This window comes from Bison bison, unplaced genomic scaffold, assembly GCF_000754665.1.
Source record: "Bison bison bison isolate TAMUID 2011002044 unplaced genomic scaffold, Bison_UMD1.0 scf7180017864064, whole genome shotgun sequence".
Lineage (NCBI taxonomy): Eukaryota > Metazoa > Chordata > Mammalia > Artiodactyla > Bovidae > Bison > Bison bison.
Window position 1 is genome coordinate 1,409,055 of NW_011494636.1, and position 21,070 is coordinate 1,430,124.

The following is a 21,070-nucleotide window of genomic DNA, read 5'->3' on the forward strand; positions in this document are numbered from 1 at the left end:
ATGGACGTGAGTCTGAGTGAACTCCGGGAGTTGGTGATGGACAGGGAAGCCTGGCGTGCTGCAATTCATGGGGTGGCAAAGAGTCGGACACAACTGAGTGACTGAACTGAACTGAACTGAAAGTTTAATCTTATCATCCCATGTAAGTCACCTCCCCTGACCCCTTTCTCTTTGCTTTTATTCTTGGCATATTTGCTGTAATAAGAACAAGAAAATAAATTAACTATAAAGTCATGCTACTCTGTGGTTAATTTTGTTGTCTAATGGAAGTAAAGTGGTTCAAAAAATGTAGATATATGCCAGGTCAACTCTCTTAAAACAGTTTGCCATATACCATAGAAATCTGGCTAATTCATCATAAAAACTCATAAACTCATTGATTCTTCCCATTTTAGATGAGGTAATTTAGGGAAACAAACTGCCTTAAGTCCAGAAGTAACCATATAGCATTATCTTTCCGTTCTCAAGTCTGAAACGACTTTTAGAAGGAAAAAAAGCTGAGGCACTTAAGCCCTGGAAAAGCAGTTTGCTTAACAACATAGAGACCCCAAAGCCAGACTGAGAACTGAGGTTTTCAGTTGGCCATCTTTTCACTAAAAAGAAGATACAGAAACTGAGACTACATATTCTTACAAAGAGTCAGTTACAGGGACCAGAGGAAATTAAAGCTCTTAGGGTAAGAGAAAAAGAAACTGATTCATATGAAAATAGAAAGAGGAGACAGGAATTAAGATTATAGAAAAAAATGATTTATACTATTTTAGAATCAGTAACACGGTAACTCACTTTTTAAATACAAAATTTTTCCAGAGTTCATTGATTTTGATCTGCAGTCCTGGCTTGTTCTCGGCATTGTGATGATTTCTCTTATGGACACTTGGTGGCTTCTTGCTCAGCCCACTGGCTCTGGCAGGTACTAAAGGTTTGATCTTGGTTGTAGAAAGACTGTCCACAGAACTGGATTTATACAGCCCAGGAATCTGAAGATTAAATGCTTGTTTTAATACTACTGTGTTAAAACAAACTACCTTTAATCTCAAACTTTATACACTGAAACAAAATTATTTATACACTGGAACAAAAAATAACCTATAATCAATGTGCAAAAGTGGGTTTAGGTCTGCAAAACTTATATAATATTTTTAACAGGTGATCCATGTACCTAAATTCAAGAGTTTCAAAAGAAACGACAGAAAAGTGAGTCTCTCTTGCTTCGTCACTGCGTTTAGGCAATTGCTATTACTGGTTTCCTGTGCAATGACTGAATTCATTTACATACACACACCACATGACTGGCAGCATACTAAAAATCGTGTCATACTACAATGTGTACTTTTTTTCCTTGCTTAATATATCTTGATTTTACCAAGTAATGTATCTTGAAGATTTTTCCATTTCACATATAGAACTGAATTTTGTTTTGAATAGGCTGCTTATCTTTTCCATTGTATATATGTACCATAATTTACTTAAACAGATCTCTACTGACATTTAAGTTGATCTATTGATTTTTAATTGAGGTATAATTTACAATGTTGTATTAATTTTAAGGGTACAGCAAAGTGACTCAGTTATATACACATATATATTATATATATATTCTTTTCAGATTCTTTTCCCTTATAGGTTATCACAAGATACTGAGTATATTTCCCTGTGCTATACAGTAGGTCCTTGTTATTTTATATAGGCAATGGCACCCCACTCCAGTACTCTTGTCTGGAAAATCCCATGGGCGGAGGAGCCTGGTGGGCTGCAGTCCATGGGGTCGCTGAGAGTTGGACACGACTGAGCGACTTCACTTTCACTTTTCCCTTTCATGTATTAGAGAAGGAAATGGCAACCCACTCCAGTGTTCTTGCCTGGAGATTCCCAGGGATGGGGGAGCCTGGTGGGCTGCCGTCTATGGGGCCGCACAGAGTCGGACATGACTGAAGCGACTTAGCAGCAGTGTGTATATGCTCATCCCCAACACTTAGCTTATGTCCCTACCCTACTTTCCCCACTATCCCCTTTGGCAACTTAAGTTTGTTTTCTATGTCTGTGACTCTATTCCTGATTTGTAAATCAGTTCATGTGTATCATTTTTTAAAAAATATTCCATGATTAAATGATGTCATATGATATTTGTCTTTATCTGCGCCTTGAATCCATTGACTTGTATGCTGCTAGAAATGTGGAGCCATTAAAGTTTTGTTACTGTTTTTTTTTAGGACAGTATGAGTGTGGTAATATAAAACAAGGATTTAAAATTGATGAACCTAGTAGAGGGTGTATAAAGAATGGACAGATTCACACCTGAAAGATGAAATATTAAATTAGGATGTTGGTGATAGGAAAAAAGGAGAACAAGAAATAAGACAGAGAAAGAAACAGGATTTAGATAGGTATAGATGTCCTGATTGTTTTTCTTCAGCCCTTGAAAAAGAAGGATCTAGCTCGATGTTATAAAGAAAGAGGACAACCCTAAGATTTTGAAACTAAGTGACACAGAGCAAATATTACTACAGCTGATAAGTGCTTTAAGAAGCACTGGTTATAGGTTAAAAAAGAAAGATGAGTTTGATTTTATATACTGAAGATGGACACCAGGGAGCAAGAGGGAAGGTTCATCTGGGGAGCTGTCACCAAAACAGAAGTGTCAGTTAAAACACTGACAATGCAAATCTGAAAGTATAATAATAATAAAAAGATGATGGTTTAATGTTCAGACGTAACTTCTTTTGAGAAAGTACTTTCTATATCTTTAGTCCTATCACTGCAAATAATTTTAATATCTTTCCAGACTTTTTACCATGATTATACAAACATGGGCTTCCCTGGAGGTTCAGAAGGTAAAGAGTCTGCCTGCAGTGCAGGAGATCTGGGTTCAGTCTCTGGGTCGGGAAGATCCCCTGGAGAAAGGAATGGCAACCCACTATAGCATTCTTGCCTGGAAAATCCCATGGACAGAAGAACCTGGTGGGCTACAGTCCATGAGGTCACAGAGTCGGATACGACTAAGTGACTAACACACACACACACAAACAAACATACACAATATGCGTATTGTCAAGAGTTTAAGCAAACAAAAACACCATGCTATACATATTATTTAATAGTATGGTTTCCCTTTTCATTCAAAAATGATATGGAAATTTTTACAACACAGGATCTGTTTGAAAAAGTCTTTCTCACTCAGAGATTTTTAAAAGAAACTTATATTTTCTGTTGGCTCAGCTAGTAAAGAATCCGTCTGCAGTGCAGGAGACCTGGATTTGATCCCTAGGTTGGCAAGATCCCTGGAGAAGAGAATAGCTACCCACTCCAGTATTCTGGCCTGGAGAAGTCCTTGGACTATACAGTTCATATACATCTAGTCCTTGGACTATACAGCTCATACTTTTGGAGGTCCCCAAAAAGTCGGACATTACTGGGCAACTTTCACTTTATATTTACATATTTTGCATTTATATCCTTAATATCTTTCAGTTTTATATTTACATAGTATGAGATATGACCTTCTTTCAAATAGATGTACTAGTCACTTATTAAAAATATTTGTAAAGTTTCTATGCTTTTACAAATAAACATAAGAAAGTAACATTATTAACTATATAAATATAGCTTTCTTATATAAGAAAAATAATATATGTCCACTAAAACCAACAAAGTATTTAATGTATTTCACCCATTTATTTTTTAGATATTTAGATTTTTTCCCCCAATTTTTCACTATTGCAACCAATGCAAGAATAAGTTGTCTTGTATTTAAATTCTCATTATCTCTTTAGGCTCAAGTTCTAGAATGTACTTACTGGGTTAAATTATTTGAACTCTTTCAAATTGCTTTCCAGAAATGGCACTGCAATTCTTATTCTCCTCAATATGATTATCTTAAGTAATTATTATCCTAATTAATTAATTATTGGGATAATTAATCATACCAATTAATAGTATTATGATATCTTAAATGTGATTATTCATCTCAGCACTTTATACCCTTATAAAATCAGTAAATTAAAAACTTTTGGAAAAATAAGAGGTAAGAAATTATATTTTATTACTTTGCTGCTAAGTCACTTCAGTCGTGTCTGACTCTGTGCGACCCCATAGACGGCAGCCCACCAGGCTCCCCTGTCCCTGGAATTCTCCAGGCAAGAACACTGGAGTTGGTTGCCATTTCCTTCTCCAATGCATGAAAGTGAAAAGTGAAAGTGAAGTCACTCAGTCGTGTCTGACTCTTAGCAACCCCATGGACTGCAGCCTACTAGGCTCCTCCATCCATGGAAATTTTCCAGGCAAGAGTACTGGAGTGGGGTGCCATTGCCTTACTTTAATTTGTGTTATTTGATTACTAATGAGGTTGAACATGCTTTTATATGTTAATCATCCACTTGGGCTTTTTGCTTTTGTGATCTCTGTTCATGTCTCTTGCCCATTTTTAAGTTAGGAATTAGTATTTTGATACTGGCAAGACACTTAATACATAAAATGGGCTTTTGACTTATGAGCTTTCACTATGCAGGCACACAAACATTTATATAGTCTGACTGAAAAAAACCCTTGACTCATCAGGGACCCAGTGTCTAGAAGGCCTTTTTGCAACACACATCAAAGCTTTACATCATACCTGCCCTTGGACCAGTAACACCACTCCACAGAATTCATCCCCATGAAAAATTAAGAACGTGTATAGTACTCAAACATTTATCAACAAAATCTTCATTGCAGTACTGTTTGGTATAACAAAAATGTTTAGAGTAAAGGACAAACATAAGAAGGTTAGTTAAACCCACACCATGGCATATTTTAGTCATTATAAGTAATGTTACTTAAGTACATGAAATAGATCTTTAAATACTATAAAGAAAAAAAAAAAGCAAGTTTCACAACTTAAACACCTATTAGGTTGGCCAAAATGCTCATTAGGTTTTTTCCATAAGATGGCTCTAATAGCACTTCCTTGTCTATAACTTCATTTGAAACAATTTTGTTTGATAGCATTGTGACAGCTTTCATATTAGTGTGCTTAAAAAAAAAAAATAGTGAATTTCTGTGCAGTCATTTTAATATTGAAGATGGAATTTTAAAAATATTTTTGGCAATATTATACTTTATTATTCCCTGATAGCTCAGTTGGTAAAGAATCCACCTGCAATGCAGGAGACCCTGGTTCGATTTCTGGGTCAGGAAGACCCGCTGGAGAAGGGATAGGCTACCCACTCCAGTATTCTTGGGCTTCCCTTGTGGCTCAGGTGGTAAAGAATCCACCTGCAATGCAGGAGACCTGGCTTCAATCTCTGGATTGGGAAGATCACCTGGAGAAGGGAAAGGCTACCCACTCCAGCATTCTGGTCTGGAGAATTCCATGGACTGTATAGTTCATGGGGTTGCAAAGAGTTGGAGATGACTGAGCAACTTTCACTTTCATTTTTCACTTTTCATTCCAGGAAAGGTAAAATTTCTTGCTAGATGAAGATCCACGGTCAGGTAGACCAATTCAAGTTGACAGTGATCAAAGGGAGATGTAAACTGAGATCAAAGTTATACCACACAGGAGATAGCTCACTCACATACTCAAATATCCAAATCACATGTTGAAAATCATATGCACCAGCTTGCTTATTTTAATTGCTTTGAAGTTTAGGTTCCACATAAGTGAAAAAAAAAAAAAAACCTTGACAGTATTTATGCATGTGATTTTCTACTTAAACATAATTAAAACATTCTGTTATAAAAACAAATTGTGACAGGCAATCAAAAGTGGACACTGTTCAACAATGTGGAACAGAAGAGATCACGGAACAGAAGAACTACCAACCATACTGAAGGACAGTCTTTATCCAAAGAAAGTGATGTATACCTGTGGCGGATTCATTTTGATATTTGGCAAAACTAATACAATTATGTAAAGTTTAAAAATAAAATAAAATTAAAAAAAAAAAGAAAGTGATGTGCATACGGTGGAATTGGAAAGGAGTCCTTTATTGTGAGTTCCTTCTGGAAAACCAAACAATTAATTCCAACAAGTACTGCTCCCAACTGGACCAACTGAAAGCAGCACTAGATGAAAAGAGTCAACAGAAAACGTGTCATCTTCCATCAGGATACCACAAGGTTTCTTTGATGACCAGGCAAAAATTTACAGCTAGACTGGTTTTCTGATTTAACTGCCACATTCAGATATTATAACTTCGGATTTTCATTTATTTTGGTCTTTATAAAATTTTGAAAATAATGTACCTGGAACAATTCTTTATTCAAAATGATAAAAAGTTTTGGGAAGATAGAGTTACGAAGTTGCCTGGAAAATAGCAGAAGGTAGTGGAACAAAACAATGAATATGTTGTTCAATAAAGTTCTTGGTGAAAATGAAAAATGTGTCTTTTATTTTTACCTAAAAACTGAAGGAACGTTTTGGCCAACCCGATACAAATCAAGTACAAATATGGTCTTAAAAGATTTGAAGGTAGACATTTTTGTGTAAATAAGAATACAGGCACTTTGAGTTTTAAATTTGCTTATATACATATTTCCTGGTAATAAGCATGCCCTGCTTCTGAAATTTAAAAGTAATTTATATAAGTGTTTTACCTTGTTTCTTAGAGGCGTGTCTTTCTTCGAAAAATGAAACAAGTGTAGCTTGGATTTCTGATTACCTTGTTTATCAAGTGACTTAAAATTGCAATCAGATTCCTAGATCCCCAAGATCGAAAAATAAAGCAAAATTAGATTTTTACTATCAAGATTTTATGACAACTGACCAATATTCAACAAAACATAAAACAAGTAAATTGAGAAAAATCAGTGTAAATAAAATGTAACTTCTCAGAAGAAAAAAAGTATTAAAAGCATGAAATACAATAAAAGAAAATTAATGTGGAAAGAATGATCTTTGCCAGTCTCACTACAGAAAACTAGTAAGAAATTTCAGCTGGAGAAGTAAATTGTATAAAATATAAATTAAAAAGCTCTAAGTGGGGTCTCCAGAACCAGAAGGAGCACACAGCTCTTCTTAAAATTGAAGGTGTTTATAACTGGTGGCTGAGATGGTAAAGAATCTGCCTGCAATGCAGGAGACCCGGGTTTGACTCCTGGGTTGGGATGACCCCCTGGAGAAGGGAATGGCAATACACTCTAGTATTCTTGCCTGGAGAATTCCATGGACAGAGGAGCCTGGTGGGCTATGTCCATGGGGTCACGAAGAGTTGGACATGACTGAGCGGACATATGCCTGAGATGAAATTGACTTCTACCCAGGCAAGAGATATGCTTCTGTGTGTACAAAGCAAAGAACAATGCTCAACAAAGTCACAGTAATCTGGGGAAAAGCAACTCATGTTCATGGAAACAATGGCATGCTTCATGCCAAATTTCTAAGCAACCTTCTTGCGTAAGCCATCGGATACAGAATCCATGTGATGCTGTACCCTTTCAAGGACTTTAGAAAGTAAATAAATAAATTCAGGAGACTTTACATTTCTGCATTTTTCAGAAGGATTTAAAATATATATATATATTTATCTTGGGATTCTACATAACATTATATACTTAAAAAGCAATCCAAAAGTCAAAAACATTCCTTTAATTTGGATTGTAACTTACAGAAACACTAACATTCCTTGCTCATAGTAGTGATGACTCTGGGCTATATTGTTTCTTAAAAGAAAGATCAACAGTAAGATCCTAAGATTAATTAACCTCAAATAGGGTTAATGAACTTAATAAACATAGAGTATACAGTTGTTGCTTTTCACAGTGAACCACCAATGGAAATCTCCAATGCATTTTCTTCAGAATCATACAGTAAAAATTATATTCAAAATGAAACATCAGTCACACTCTAAAACATTTTCTGAATAAAGAAAGATAACATAATTTTTAAGTTACCTGTTATTGTCCCAATTGTTTGACCATTAATCCTTTTATCCTAAGGGAAATTTACCACATCTGGTGGCAAGAGATGATTTAAAGAAAGATTTTTAGTTTAGTTTGTTTTTTTTTGGTGAGGGGAGAGAATTTATGTTTCTATAACTGTAAGCACAAAAATGATTGCCCAGAAGACAGACATGTGGAGAGTTTTGTCAGCATGACGAGCTCTTAGGCTGTGAGCTGGTAAGCAAGCTTTACAAAGTTAGTAAAACAGGAAGATGTCTATTGGAAAAGGAACAAAAATACCCTAAAGGAGTTCAGAGGACTTGAAAGTATCCTCACAGAAAGAAAAACACCAATACAGTATACTAACATATATATATGGAATTTAGAAAGATGGTAACAATAACCCTGTATACGAGACAGCAAAAGAGACACTGATGTATAGAACAGTCTTTTGGCCTCTGTGGGAGAGGGAGAGGGTGGGATGATTTGGGAGAATGGCATTGAAATATGTATAATATCATATATGAAATGAGTCGCCAGTCCAGGTTCGATGCACGATACTGGATGTTTGGGGCTGGTGCACTGGGACGACCCAGAGGGATGGTATGGGGAGGGAGGAGGGAGGAGGGTTCAGGATGGGGAACACATGTATACCTGTGGCAGATTCATTTTGATATATGGCAAAACCAATATAATATTGTAAAGTTAAATAAAATTAAATTAAAAAAAAAAAAAAAGAAAGAAAGATGTTCAAGAAACAACTGTGATGGAAACCAAATAGTGCCCCGAGAAAAATGCAGTAAGACGTGGAAAATGAAAAAGATGGCATTAAAATGGAGGCTCATATTAAAAGAAACAGTCTTTAAAACAGTATGGATAAACTGAACACAAAGTGAGTGAACAGGAAAAGAGTAGCAAAAGTCTCAAGGGTTTGGTTTGGCATTTTGTTGTTGTTTAGTTGCCAAGTCCTATCCAATTCCTTTGCGACCCCACGGACTGTACCCCACCAGGCTCCTCTGTCCATGGAATTTACTAGGTGAGTACTGAAGTGGGTTGCCGGTTCTTTTCCAGGGGATCTTCCTGACCGAGGGATTAAAACCTGCATCTCCTGCATTACAGGCAGATTCTTCACAGATGAACCACCAGGGAAGCCCCTCTTACTTAAAAAACTGGAATGGATTTTGGATTTGAAGACATTAACTGATTTCAGCTTTCCCTAAATGAAAATTTGTTTCCACATTTTAACTAGGCTTTTTTCTTTGAGTCCAATACAACTCAAGTTTCCTTTAGGAACCTGAATAAAATATTTTCCTTTTGATAAACACAAGATATACTGATTTATTGGACTTCCCAGGTAGCGCAGTAGTAAAGAATCCACCTGCCAATGCGGGAGACACAAAAGATGTGGGTTTTATCTCTGGGTCAGGAAGATCCCTTGGAGAAGGAAATGGCAACCTGCTCCAGTATTCTTGCCTGGAAAATTCCATGGACAGAGGAGCCTGGTGGGCTACAGTCCATGGGGTTGAAAAAGAGTTGGACACAACTGAGCAACGGACCACAGGTACACAGAGACATACTGATTTCTTAGATGTTTAATATTCAGGATTATCAGACCTCAAAATTCTGTCAAATATTACCAAGGTTATAATTGTTCTTACAACTTGGTAACTACAGTTGTGAACATAAGTATGTGAAATTAGTAAATTTGAGATAACTCAGATTTAAAGAATGCTCTTATGCCATCATGTCATTTTAAAATATGACATCACTGGGTCTTCCTAGTAGTTATTTGGAGCTTTGATTTTATTTAAGTAAGAATAAAGCTATTTTATGAATAAGAAAAAATGGCTAGGATGCTTTTATTAATTTAAACAGAATAACATAAAATCCCTTACATTACTATCTTGTTTTATCATAAAGGGGACTTACAACAAGAATAATAAGAGTAAAAAATTTATATATTTCTTAAGTATTAAAACTTAAGACAAACACCACACGTTAATAGGGTCATTTAGTTATAAGGTTTCAAACATTGTCTGAAGGATTTAAATATTAAATTTATAATAACTTCAATAAGCTTATCATTCTTAGGTCTTAAGTGTTCCACAACTTGAGACACTTATCAGTGGAACACATAAGTGATGATTCAAGATATACAGCTAGATTAAAAGTATAAGAGTCTAAAATATGAAAGATACAGAGAAGTCCTTCAGGTGAGTAAAACATGAACTTTCTATACAGTAAGGTCTAGAGTGAAAAATTAGAACAACCAATTATTTCCGTAACACGGGCACAGTTTCCTCAATTACCTGATTAACACCCTATTTTCTCTTACATATGAATTTGAAACCAAAGGCTTCAGAATGTGACTTACGTCTGAATCTGAATCCTTACTAGAAGGCTGAGAAAGTTTTGATGCGTTTAAATTGTGTGGTGACAAGTCCATGCTTTCCTGAGACTGTGAAGAGCAACCCACGTCATGTAAGGGATGTGATTCATCACTTGACTCATTGCTTTTTAACGGAGCTACATCAGACTTCTCAGTATTCTCAGGCAGAGAGGTGGAAGAATCACTCTTTCTCCGGAACTGCTGCAATGCTGTGCTTGGAGAGGGGCTCGGAGTTCTTGAAATATCTCCAAGACTTCCAGACCAACTGAAACAACTTCTTAGTGTCCCCAAGGTGGGTGGTGATATGGTCCTTGTGAATGTGCTGGTCTTAAAAGACTGAGACTCTTCAGCCATCACAGTCATGTCATCTGGAATCTGCTCACTGGAATTATGCGATACACTGGTATCAACCAACTTCTTGTCCTCTAGACAATCTGGTTCACCTGCATCGGTTTCTTTATCTGTGACAGCAGTTTCAGCTAGAGGCTGGCTGCTTGCTTTCTTTGATATACAGTCAGCAGAATCCAGAGAATTGGAAAAAAACCTAACAGAAAAAAACAGCAGAAACAATGCAGAAATATTTGAGTTTGCTCACGAAGGTGAGAACATTCATAATGGAAAGATGGTTGCTTCTTTTTAAAAATAAATATATTAATTTCATAAATAAATATATTTTACACATGGCTGATCCGCCTGCCAATGCAGGAGCCACAAAAGCTGTGGGTTTGATCCCTGGGTTGGGAAGATACCCTGGAGCAGGTAATAGGAACCCACTCCAGTGCTCTTGGAAAATGCCATGGACAAAGGAGCCTGACAGGCTACAGTCCATGAGGTCACAAAAGAGTAGGACACAACTGAGCAGACATGCATGACACTCAAATATTTGAACAGATAAAGAAATATGCAACAGAAAGGACACTTAATAACTATTGTCTCTTATTCTGTAATTTGAATACAAATTAAATAAATTAATTAAAATACTAGTAAAATGAATTAGCTATTTACCTCTCATTTTAGCTTAACTCCTAGTAGTAAACTGTCTGGGAACTTGTAGTAGCATACTAATCTACCAAGCTTTCTATATACCCTAAATATTTCTATACTATTTTAAATATTGAGGTTAAGACTTCCAAATCAATTACTAAATTCTATATTTCTAAAGAGGTACTACTTACTCAGGGTAGTAGCTTTAAGAAACTCATTTTAAAAACTCCAATATAAATGAAACAAAGATTGCATCATTACTCGGAAGGATGTATTCAAGTAGCCTTTTTAGGTTTAAAAAGGAAATCCTGGAGCGTATGATGGGTTAAATATGAAACTTACAAAGAATGTACCTCAATAAGCATTAATTCAAAACCAAGATGATAAGCTGAATATTTACTAAATGCTCAAGAGTAAAAATCCTCTTGGCTTTTCATCAAATCATTAGCTCATGTGTGTGGGTATAAGGCAGAAAGGAAGCAGCATGTGAAAGGAAAAGTCTTATCTGGTTTTTCATTGAGCAGAAAACATTAGCTCCTTTATCTGATCACATAGTTCATTTTTCAGCAAACAATCACCTCTATGATACCCAAACACTTTTCTATGTATTATTTCATAGGTAAGAGAAATTAGAATAACAGAGCCCAAGGTTGTAAAATTAATCAGCTAAAGAACAGAGGATGATGGGTGGATGGCATCACCAACTCAAGGGACATGAGTCTGAGCAAACTCCAGGAGACGATGAAGGACAGGGAAGCCTGGTATTCTGCAGTCCATGGGGTCGCAGAGAGTCGGACATGACTGGGTGACTGAACAACAAAGAACAGAATTAAAACCCAGAACTCCTCCCAGTTCATGGTTGCTTCTTTCCAAATAGCCTGTGGTGTTACTTAACTAGATCTCAAAAAATAAATATGCATTACTCTAGGATAAGTATCTATATAATAAAGATAAAGACTTAAAACAGACTTTCAAAAGACAGGCAATTGGAGACAAACTTTTGCATATTTAATACACTTCCTGTTATGTTACATCAAAAAGAATGGGGTGGGAACGACCACTGGCATATATGTTAGTGACTGGGCACCTATGCCAGCTGTCTGATTCACATAACTGCTGCTAGTCTTGGAACAGTCTTATACATATTATCTTCTATATATTATCTAACCCATATTTTATAGTTAAAAAAATAGGCTTAGAGAAGTTAAATGGCACGTGAAAGTCTAAGTAAAGAACAGAGTGACAATCCAATCCGGGCCGACCTGACTGTGTGCTCCTTTCAACGCACCACTACACGGTATGGCTGATCAACTACGACTGGGAGTCTTTCCTAGCACTGTTACTAACTGCACAACCCTGGGAAAGTTTCTTAACCTCTTAGAGCCGCAATGTCTGAGCCCAAAATAGAGAAAATAACTCTGAGCTGAATATCTCATAATACTGTTGTGAAGAATAATATATAAAAAAATCTTGAAAATCAGCTGAGAAAACTAATTTAATAATATCTAGTTATTATTAGATATTGTTATATAATCTAGATCAGAAAATTATACCTCAGAAGTTTCACTCACAATTATTATTTCACAGGAAGTTGATGCAGAAAAAAAATATTTTTCTAAGCTTTTCTTAATACATCCTCTGAACTATTAGTGAAACATCTCACTAAACTAGGTAAAGCAGCTATTTACAGCTTCGAATGAAGATTTCGTTAAGCTTCCACAATGACTCAACAGCCAAGACCTGAAGAGATACACAGACATTCTTCTCATTTGTTTTGCTTGTTTGTGCTCAGTCATGTCCAACTCTTTGTGACTCTGTAGCCCGCCAGGCTCCTCTGTCCATAGAATCTTCCAGGTAGGAATACTGGAGTGGATTGCCATTTCATTCTCATTAGCTGTCTCCAAAGAGGCAGAAAAAGGAAATTCTATTTTTACCCAAAAGGAAAGATAAAACACAAATTTCAAAAATTTCTCCAAATGACAGAATTCAACTTTCTAGAATGTATAAAGCAACATATATCATCTAGAAACCCATTTTCCATTTGTGCAGCCATGTTTTCATTATTGCATTGTTAACAAACACCTTTAATGAGGGTGTTAATTCCTTCTTTAACAAAGGAAGAATCAAAATGATCATTTCACTGCACTGTGAATGTTTCCTTGAGAAGATCTGATGGGAGAAGGGTTTGACACATCCCCTAAAAGGAGCTTAGGGATTTACCAGTGGTTCATTCCTTCATGACCATTTCCCATCATCATGGTTAGACAAAATTGGCTGCAACCTAACTTATTAAACTTGAAAAAAACAAAAAAAATCACATTCTAAGTCTTTTGGAGAAATACAGAAGCTGATAAATTTTCCTTTTCTTAGAACTCCGGGAGTTGGTGATGGACAGGGAGGCCTGGTGTGCTACAAGTCATGGGGTCACAAAGAGTAGGACATGACTGAGTGACTGATCTGATCTGATCTGAAAGTTACTAATTCCTGTTTCTAGTTGTGGCACTACTATCCGAATTCAATGAAACAGAGCTATTCATTGTATGTCTACCATCTACTGGGCACTATTTTACATACTTTACTTAGGTTAATAATTTAACTCCATCAGCAATCCTAAGATTGCTATACTTGAAGAAACTGAAGCACCTAGAAATTAACTTGCCCAAGTCAAACATCTCATGAGTAAACAGGACAGGATTCAAAATCCAGGTGGTCTAACCCCAGGGTCCAAATTCCTAACCCCTAAGTTATATTGACTCTTCAAATTCTTATCTTCACTAGCAGGGACTATGACAACAGCCATTGGCCCTCTAGAATCCACTCTTTACAGTGTGTTCAGAGTGGTCCATCTCGGGGTCTCCAACCTCCGTGGCCTGTTTGGACTAGTGAAGTCACTCAGTTGTGTCTGACTCTTTGTGACCCCATGGACTGTAGCCTACCAGGCTCTTCTGTCCATGGGATTTTCCAGGCAAGAGTACTGGAGTGGGGTGCCATTTCCTTCTCCAGGGGATCTTCCCAACACAGGGATCGAACCCGGGTCTCCCACATTGTAAGCAGACGCTTTTACCGTCTGAGCCACCAGGGAAGGCCTGTTTGGAACCAGGCCACAAAGTAAGAGGTAAACGAAGGGTGGATGAGCAAGTGAAGCTTCACTTGTATTTATAGTCACTCTGCATTGCTCACATTACCGCCTGAGCTCTGCCTCCTGTCAGATCACTGGTGGCATTAGATTTTCATAGAAGCGAGAACTCTACCGTGAACTGTGCACGTGAGCGATCTAGGCTGCGTGCTCCTTATAAGAATCTAATGCCTAATGATCTAAGGTGGAACTGAGGTGGTGACGCTAGCTTTGGGCAGCGGCTGCAAATAGAGATTATCACAGGCAGAGATATACAGAGATCAAACAAATCACACGCTTGCAGACTTATATCAAAACCCTATCAGTGATGGCAAGTGACAATTATGCTGCATCTGGTGGCAAGCTTTACAGTGGTGAGTGAGTTGATATACTTCAGTTGTACACGTACATCTGGTAGCAGGCTTTAAGTCAGAATGCAATGCTTATTTTTAGTTCATGTGTGGCCTGCCCATTATTTTATTTACCACCTCTAATTCCTTGCCTCTTTTCCACCCTGTACACTTGTCTCAGTCAGTTTTGGTAAGCCCACAGGCTAACCCTAGTGAAAATGAGTAAAAAACAAACATTACTGGGGAACTTCTTTGAAAAGGGGGAAAGACCCAATGATGAAACAGCAGAACACGACTGCCAACAAAAAGAAACCTGCATTTAAAAGAAAATACCAAGAGTCCTACCTAAATTATGGGTTCATTGAAACATGCAATTCACATTCTCCAGGTCTGCTTTGTATAATATGTGGTGATTAGCTATCTAGAGAAGCCATGAAACCTTCAAAACTACTTTGCCACATGGAGACCAAGCACCCGGGATCAAAAGACAAGCCTCTGGAGATTCAAAAGAAAAAAAATGTGAACATGAAGAAGAGAAGCAATTCTTGAAGGCCACCACTTCATTAAGTGTGTCTACACTGAGAGCATCATTCTTAGTGGCTGACTGCAAGGCTAAAGTTAAGAAGCCCTTTACTCTTGGTGAGGAGTTGATCCCGCTAAGGACATTTGTCATGAACTTTGGTGGCACAGGTTCCCCTTTAGGCTAGCACCATAACTAGACAAACTGATGAAACAGCAGAGGATATTGAGGCATAACTGTTAGAGAGGATTAATGAGTCACCATGGTACACAATCCAGGTTGACAAGTCTACCGATGTTGACAAGACAACAATGCCTGTTTTTGTGTGATCTGTTTTTTAGGAGGATGTGCATGAGGATATGTTATGTGCACTTCTGTTGGCAATCAACACCACAGCTGCAAAACTAAAGTCTCTGACTGATTACATATCAGGAAAACTGGTCATTTTGTGTTGAGATATGCACAGATGGAGCGGCTGCCATGACTGGACAGCTTTCTGGTTCCACTACATGGGTCAAAGAGCTCATTTCTGAATATGAGTCTGTGTACTGTGTCATCCATAGAGAAATGCTGGCTAGCTGAAAAATATCACCTGAACTTAACGTTTTGCAGGATGTGATTAAAATAATGTGATTAAAGTACACACCTTTAATTCAAGTCTATTTGCACAACTCTGTGAAGAGATGGACACACGTCTTCTCTTATATACAGAAGTGAGGTGGTTTTCTAAAGGTAGATCACTGGCTAGAGTTTCTGAGTTATGAGAGTCACTCCAGAGATTTCTTTTAGAAAAACAGTCACCACTGGTAGCACATTTCAGAGAAACAGAAGGGGTTGCAAAACTTGCTTGTGTGACATATTCAACCTGCTCAGCAAACTCAGTCTGTCACTTCAGGGGAGAACAACTGTGTTCAAGTCAGCAGATACAGTGGCTGCACTCAAAGCCAGACTGGAATTATGGGGGCGACAAGTGAACACTGGGATTTTTTGACATTTATAGATTTTGAAAGAGATTGAGCCAGGGCCTTCTTTTTCCCAGCTGGATGCATGATCACCTGCCTCAGTTTTCACAAGAGTTTGAGCATTACTCCCCTACCACAAAAGACCCCCAGACTGGGAAGGAGTGTATCCGTGACCCAATTGTGAACAAGCCAGGTGAACAGATGTTGTCCATGCTAGAAGAGGATCACCTGCTTGAGATTGTAAATGATGGTGGCCATAAAAGTATGTTTGAGACAACCTCAAACCTCCATACGTTTTGGATTAAAGTCAAGGAGGAATAGCCTGAGATTGCCACAAAAACGCTAAAAAGTTGGCTTCCATTTCCAACATCCTAACTCTGTGAAGCAGGGTTTTCTGCAGTGACAGCAACCAAAACGAGGTTATGGAGTAGACTGGACATAAGCAACATGCTTCAGGTGTCACTGTCTCCCACCACCCCAGGTGGGACCATCTAGTTGCAGGAAAACAAGCTCAAGGCTCCCATTGAATGCACTCTCCCAGAATGTACCCCTTCTGCATTATGGTGAACTGTATAATTATTTCATTATGTATCACAATGTAATAATACTAGAAATAAGGTGCACAATAAATGCAATGTGCTTCAATCATCCTGAAACCATCCCCTCACCCGGTTCCTGGAAAAACTGTCTTCCAAGAAACTGATCCCTGGTGCCAAAAAGGTTGAGGACCATTGGTCTACCTAAACCAGGAATCAAATCACAACCCTCTCCTGATTAAAACCTTCTAAATGTTTCCTATCACCCTTAAAGACTCAAAGTTCCTTAGGTTGGGTCACAAGCCTTTCATGAACTGGCTTCCTTATTTCTCCTCCTTCATCAAGTACCTTCCTGCTCCTTTTTCATTCTTTTTCCAATTTACATTGTGGCAGAAGTAATAATAGCGGTGATCAAACAGCAAAGAGTTGCCCCCACGCTCCATACCTCTGTCCAAGCTACATGAGTCTGCTGGTAAAATACCCGGCTCCATTCTTTATCTGCTTCACTCACGAATCACTTAAACCTAGGTAAGAACACTTTACATGCGCCCCTTCCCTCTCACCCTTTCCAACCACTGTCTCAGCATTAGATGCCCGCAAAACACCTCATGCATGATTTTGTCACTGTACTTACCACAGGGTATGGAATGATTTTGTTACTGACCTATTTTTCCAACTAGGAAAACTATTCATTTCTCAAGAGCAAAAACTATGTCTCTCATTTCTGTAACCCAGCACCTAGTATTATATCAGATTAATATGAGATAATTAATTATATAATTAAATTAATTATAATTAAATATAATTAATTATATTAATTAATATCAATTAATATGAGAATTCCATAGTCATCTGTATTTAAATAGATTTATAAAAGTACTTTGTGAAATTATATTTAACTCTTAAACAAACTAAAAAAAATAGAAAAAAAGAAGGTGGATCCTCCCTGCCCCCTGGCAAAGTAACAGAGGATATTCTGATGCAAAATGCAGTAAGGTCTACTATTCTTATTTTAGTTCTGTATCAAGAGATAACAAAAGTAATAGAAGTCCAAGTGGAACTAAGGCAATACATGATAAACTGGATTAAGCCAAATCCTACACCTGTTTCATTAGATTCAATGCTATTCATAACAATGAAAATAAACACCAACAGAGTATATAATCTAATAGACACACAACATTCTATAGATGTAACAATACCTGCTTCTGGTGCCTGGAACCACAACTGCACCACTTTCTTCATTTTTTCTCTGCAAAAATGCTGCAAATTTGTTTCTTGTCGTAGGTGGTGTGCTTAAGCTTTTTTTAACAGTAGTTCCATCTAACAGGTCAGGCATAAACAGTTCAGAAGAGTTCAGTGACTTATTACCTTCACAACTATTTTTCTTGATCTTCTTTGTAAAGGAAGTAGAATATTGATCCAACATATCATCTTCTGACAGCTCTTCTAAATAAAAATAAGATTATTTGTAAGTTTTTCTTTCATGACTAGTTAGAGATTTGGTCTCAGTTTCACAGCCTATGTTCTATTGCCCTAAAGATGAAGTCTTTTTTTTTTTTGATTATGCATCAGAAAAGGAAATAAAACAATGATTAAAAAAAAATTCCCTTGGCTGTGTTTTACTGTTTCAAAATTAACTATGATTTAATGTCAATTATTTGTATGAATTTCAGGATACAATCAATTCTGCAAGGCTCTACACTCATTATACTATTTGAATAAAAAAGAAAAAAAGGGCCTAATTTTGAATGCAAAAAAAAAAAAAAAAAAATTAAGTGAAGTGAAAGCCACTCAGTCATGTCTGACTTTTTGTGACTCCATGGACTATATAGTCCATGGAATTCTCCAGGCCAGAATACTGGAGTGGGTAGCTGTTCCCTTCTCCAGAGGATCTTCCCAACCCAGGGATCAAACTCAGGTCTCCCGCATTGCAGGTGGATTCTTTACCACCTGAGCCATCAGGGAAGCCCAAGAATACTGGAGTGGGTAGCCTATCCCTTCTCCAGCGGATCTTCCAGACCCAGGAATCTAACCAGGATCTCCTGCATTGCAGGCGGATTCCTTACCAGCTGAGCCACCACGGGAAGAAAAAAATTAAACCTATGATTAATCTATGTTTGGTTTAAAAGAATGTTTCATTAAAACCAGGTGCTATACCTAATATATGTATATATACACCATCACTGAGATGGTTTTTGAGGTATATTTGATTGTCTTGTAGTGGAAAGTAATTTGTACTCTAGCTCTGATCCTCATTACACAGCTATAGAGTTCTAGAAGATTGTTGTTGTGTAGCAATCTAATGGTATAAGAATAAATCATAAGACTAAATAACATAAAAGTGGTAAAGCTGAAATAGGCAAGCACATAGACAAAGCATTAATGTGCTTAAAATTAATCCAACTACTTCTCAGTCTAAATAGCTTCCACTCACATGGGAGTAAGTGCTCATGATTAAGACATGGGTAGAGCAGTGGAGGGTGCCTAAATACTAGAGACAAGGTGACACCTCAAATTCAAAAATGTACAGGTTAAAAAAAATACCTACAGGTCAACAAACTTGTATAAACCAAAATCTGTTTATTACGCAGGAAACTGTAAGCTCTACAGAAGAGGAAAAAAAAATATTGTAGGATCCCCAGAAAAGCCTTCACCAAGAAGTTACACTATGCTAACCTCATTTTCTTTTTATGATAATGTTGTTAGACTATCTATTTGGAGAAATTCATAGATTTAGTATATCCTGAATTGATCAAGACACTTCAGTGTCTCATATCATCATAGTGGACAATGCTTAGCAAAAGTTATTATAGACGAGTTACAAGAATTTGCAGCGAGTTGAATAGCCAGACAGACTATTGCTGACTATTGGTCTGAAAGGGGGTCTGTCTCTACTACAGGGCTCTAGATTTCCACTAGAACTAATATGTGATTTTAGTAAGGTTCAAAATACAAGATTAATATACAGAAGTCAAGTGTATTTCTATATACTAACAATGAACCAAAAACTGCAGTTAAAAATATCATTTATAATGGCATCAAAAACCTGAAATATAGGGATAAATTTGACAACATATGTGCAAAGACCTGTACACTAAGAACTACAAAGCATTTCTGAAGGCTTAAACTAAAGAAGACTTAAATAAATGGGTCTGAAAACTTGATATCATTAAGATGTCAATTCTCCACAAAATAATCCATGCATGTGTCAAGTTGCTTCAGTTATGTCTGACTCTGTGACCCTATGGACTGTAGCCTGCCAGACGCCTCTGTCCAAGGGATTCTCCAGGCAAGAATACTGAAGTGGATTGCCATGGTCTCCTCCAGCGGATCTTCCCACCCCAGGGATGGAAATTGAGTCCCTTACTAAGTCTCCTGCACTGGCAGGTGGGTTCTTTACCACTAGCACCACCTGGGAAAATAATCTATAGATTCAACTAAATCCCAATCAAAACCTTAGCAGGCTCCTTTTTTTTTTCTTTAAAGAAATTGACAAGTTGATTCAATCTGTATGGAAATGCAAAGAACACAAAATAGTCAAAACAACTTTTCAAAAGAAGAACAAACTTACAGACTCACATTACCTGATTTCAAGACTGACTATAAGGGTACAGTAATCAGGACAGTTTTTCTGGCATAAAGTAGGAGGAGACCAATGGTACAGAATAGAGCCCAGAAAGAGACCTGCACATATATGGTCAACTGACAGTCCACAAATGACCCAAGACAATTCAATGGAAAAAGGATAATCATTTAAACAAATGGTGTTAGAACAACTTAATTGCCATATACAAAAAAAAGTGAACCTTGATCCTTACCTCACACCATATAAAAATTAATTCAAAATGGATCAAAGGCCTAAATGTAAGAACTAAAATTATTAAACTTCTAAAAGAAACAGGAAAAAAAATCTTAACAACCTTAGATTTAACAAAGACTTCTAAAATGTGACCAGTTCTCACTAGTATTTCACAAAAACAAAATACATACCACTTCTTGGTCTTTTTACAATGGATGACTTCCTTGGAAGATTTAACCCTTTAATACTAATCACTTGTTTAATGCCCACAGTACTTGGATTTTCCTTCACCTTTGTAGTATCTGAAACAATATCCAGTTCACGTCTAGGGCAATAATTCCTATGCCAAATGCTATTAATATTAGATGATTTTTGACATGCTTTGTCAGTCCAACTATGACTTCTTGATTGGGCAGGCTAAAGTAGTAAAAAGAAAAAGGTTACTTAAAGAAGAAAAATGGTTAAATCATTTCCCACTGTATCAACATAAATTATAAGCAAATAATTAAATTACTCCTTTGAACTGCTTTTGATGAAATATCCATCCTCTAA

The 21,070-nt window shown here is 37.0% G+C and overlaps 1 protein-coding gene across 1 annotated transcript in view; it reads right to left on the reverse strand.

Annotated features, from left to right (window-relative positions):
- EXO1 (exonuclease 1) overlaps positions 1-21,070 on the reverse strand; it is a 43,711-nt gene that overhangs the window by 2,226 nt on the left and 20,415 nt on the right. Inside the window, exons 10-14 of the mRNA XM_010836683.1 lie at positions 20,710-20,935; positions 17,919-18,165; positions 10,235-10,793; positions 6,577-6,678; positions 787-980 (exon numbers count right to left, since the gene is read on the reverse strand). Of these exons, the coding sequence (XP_010834985.1) occupies positions 787-980; positions 6,577-6,678; positions 10,235-10,793; positions 17,919-18,165; positions 20,710-20,935 (1,328 nt within the window). The remainder of the gene's footprint in view (positions 1-786; positions 981-6,576; positions 6,679-10,234; positions 10,794-17,918; positions 18,166-20,709; positions 20,936-21,070) is intronic.